Source organism: Cynoglossus semilaevis, chromosome Z, assembly GCF_000523025.1.
Source record: "Cynoglossus semilaevis isolate Cse_v1.0 chromosome Z, Cse_v1.0, whole genome shotgun sequence".
Taxonomy (NCBI): domain Eukaryota; kingdom Metazoa; phylum Chordata; class Actinopteri; order Pleuronectiformes; family Cynoglossidae; genus Cynoglossus; species Cynoglossus semilaevis.
Window position 1 is genome coordinate 21,777,790 of NC_024328.1, and position 2,261 is coordinate 21,780,050.

The following is a 2,261-nucleotide window of genomic DNA, read 5'->3' on the forward strand; positions in this document are numbered from 1 at the left end:
TGTACAGTACTAGTTAGTACCTGGTATGATGAGCATCAACTTGATAGTTTTATGTAGTTTTTTTTAGAGTTGTTCGTAGTCGCTCACAGAATCAGTGAGAGCAAAAAACCCTATCCAATAAAACGTTGTCGCTCACAGAATCAGTGATAGCAAAAAACCCTATCCAATAAAACTGCATCGCAGTACTACTACAGTACTACCGTTTGCAGTAATACTTTGCTGCTATCTTTAAGGTCGTCGAGGGTTTTTTTCCGCTCCAACGTTTTCGCGGCTCTATGTTTTTCGGGCGGTGTGACTGTGAGTTCTGGTTCACGCCGTAGACTGAACGGCGGACGTTGTTGGAGATATTTCTGTCAGCGTTTGTTCCTCCCTGAGTAAATCCTGAGGAGTTTCAGGCCCTGGAACCTGTTCTGTTCTGGAGCCGTTGCAGTACTTGTACTGCTGCCAAGTGTACCTGTAACTGTATATGTACTCTGTAGGGTTGTCTTAGGTGAGGAGACAATGGTGCAGGATTATCATCCCCGCTAAGTAGGTTATTATATGTGATGGCTACAAGAGGAGGAGGAGGAGGAGGAGGAAGAAACCGACACTGAACCGTTTATGTCACGGAGAAACCAGACGTGAATTCAGGGTGGGGTCAAATCCTCCTGCTCTGTTAACAGAAACAAAAAAAAAAAAAACGAGGTCATCGAGTTTTTAACGGCAGTCGATGTGAGGGGCTAATATCACAGTATAAGAATGATGTCATCATTGGGGGCGGGTCTTAGAGCGCTCTCACATGATCAGAAACACATTCTGCGATCGACGCAGAACTTTGAGAACGATTTCTAATCACAGGTAGAGACAGAAAACACGTTTTAAAAAAGAAGGTCAAATGAACGTTTACTACGATGAAATGTGTTTAAGATTTTCACGTTGTGATTGATGAGGCGTCTCAGTCCGGCGTCCGTTGTTGTAGTTGTGTTGAGGTCGGGGTTGTCGTGGAAACGGCAGCGTTGTTGTAGCTCTACATGGAAGACGAGTCTTTTTGTTTCGCACAAGTCATGAACTGGTACACACCCAAACACACACACACACACACACACACACACCGTGTAGCTGTGCTCATGCTAGGCCTTCGCCCTTCATCCTTCATCCTCCTCCTCCTCCTGCGTGTGCGTGTTATCGTTGAACCAGCGACGCTGCCTCACCTCATCCCTTCCTTAAACGTTCTGCGGTCTATTTTTATCGTCTCTCCTTTTGTACGTTTTTCTCTCCTCACATCTGCCGCCTCAGCGTTCCTCCTCTGGACCTGCTGTAAATGCTGCTGCTGCTGCTGCTGCTGCTGCTGCTGAGAGCAGAGAGAGAACACACAGATCTGTCTTTGATCTGCCTTTGATCTGTCTTTGATTAAAGCTGCCGATCTCAGCTCATCAGGTTTGAGCCAAAAAAAAAAAACCATCCCCAAAAACTCCGTTTTTAAGATGTTTGGTTTCTCCCCAAAAAACTCTGTTTTTTAAAATGTTTGGTTTCTCCCCGTGAACCGAGCGTGACGAGGTCATCCACCGAGTACGCATTCTTTGGCCGCTCTTCAACTTTAAAAAAAAAAAAAGGCAGTGAAAGTCCTGCGAACATTCTAGGAACATTCCTGGTTCCTGTGCCAAGATGGAGACACATGGTTAGTACGGCAGATCAGTCTGGGCACGTTGGTGAGCTGTAGAGAATAATGTTCTAAACTCTGGGGGGGGGCGGGGAGGGTCGGGGGGGGCAGTCAGCCACCGATGTTGATATAGAACCTTGCTCTGATCACCGGACGACTCGTTTAAATATTTGTTATAAACATTGATTTCACCGTTTTCAAACCTCACGATCAACGTCAGAGCAGTCGCTCCAGTTGACCAACCAGTTGTTGAGTTGCCGAGTTGCCGAGTTAGTACCCGTTCCTTCATAATAACGCGACAGTCCTCTATAATCTGAACAGCAAAGTTCACCACCACCACGACGATAAAGAACACTTCCCCTCCCCGCCTGTTGGTGGTGCCACCTGGTTCTCTGACGTACCTGGTGATCCTCACCCCGGGGTCATTGTTCATCGGCGCGGTGTGTACTGTACGGCCTTATCACCTGATACACGCAGATACACGCAGATACTCACAGATACTCAGGTCGTACTGGGACACCGTCAGTTACAGTTACAGCTCGTCACCGTCAGGCAGAGCAGCTGATTGGCTCATTCTGGTTCCAACATTGTCTTTGACTCCTATTGTTTTATGTTATATATA

The 2,261-nt window shown here is 46.8% G+C and overlaps 1 protein-coding gene across 1 annotated transcript in view; it reads left to right on the plus strand.

Annotated features, from left to right (window-relative positions):
* Positions 1-1,563: 1,563 nt before the first annotated feature.
* zbtb34 (zinc finger and BTB domain containing 34) overlaps positions 1,564-2,261 on the plus strand; it is a 5,451-nt gene continuing 4,753 nt past the window's right edge. The window contains 1 exon segment of the mRNA XM_025053303.1: positions 1,564-1,657. Within this exon segment, the coding sequence (XP_024909071.1) occupies positions 1,655-1,657 (3 nt within the window). The 5' untranslated portion in view covers positions 1,564-1,654.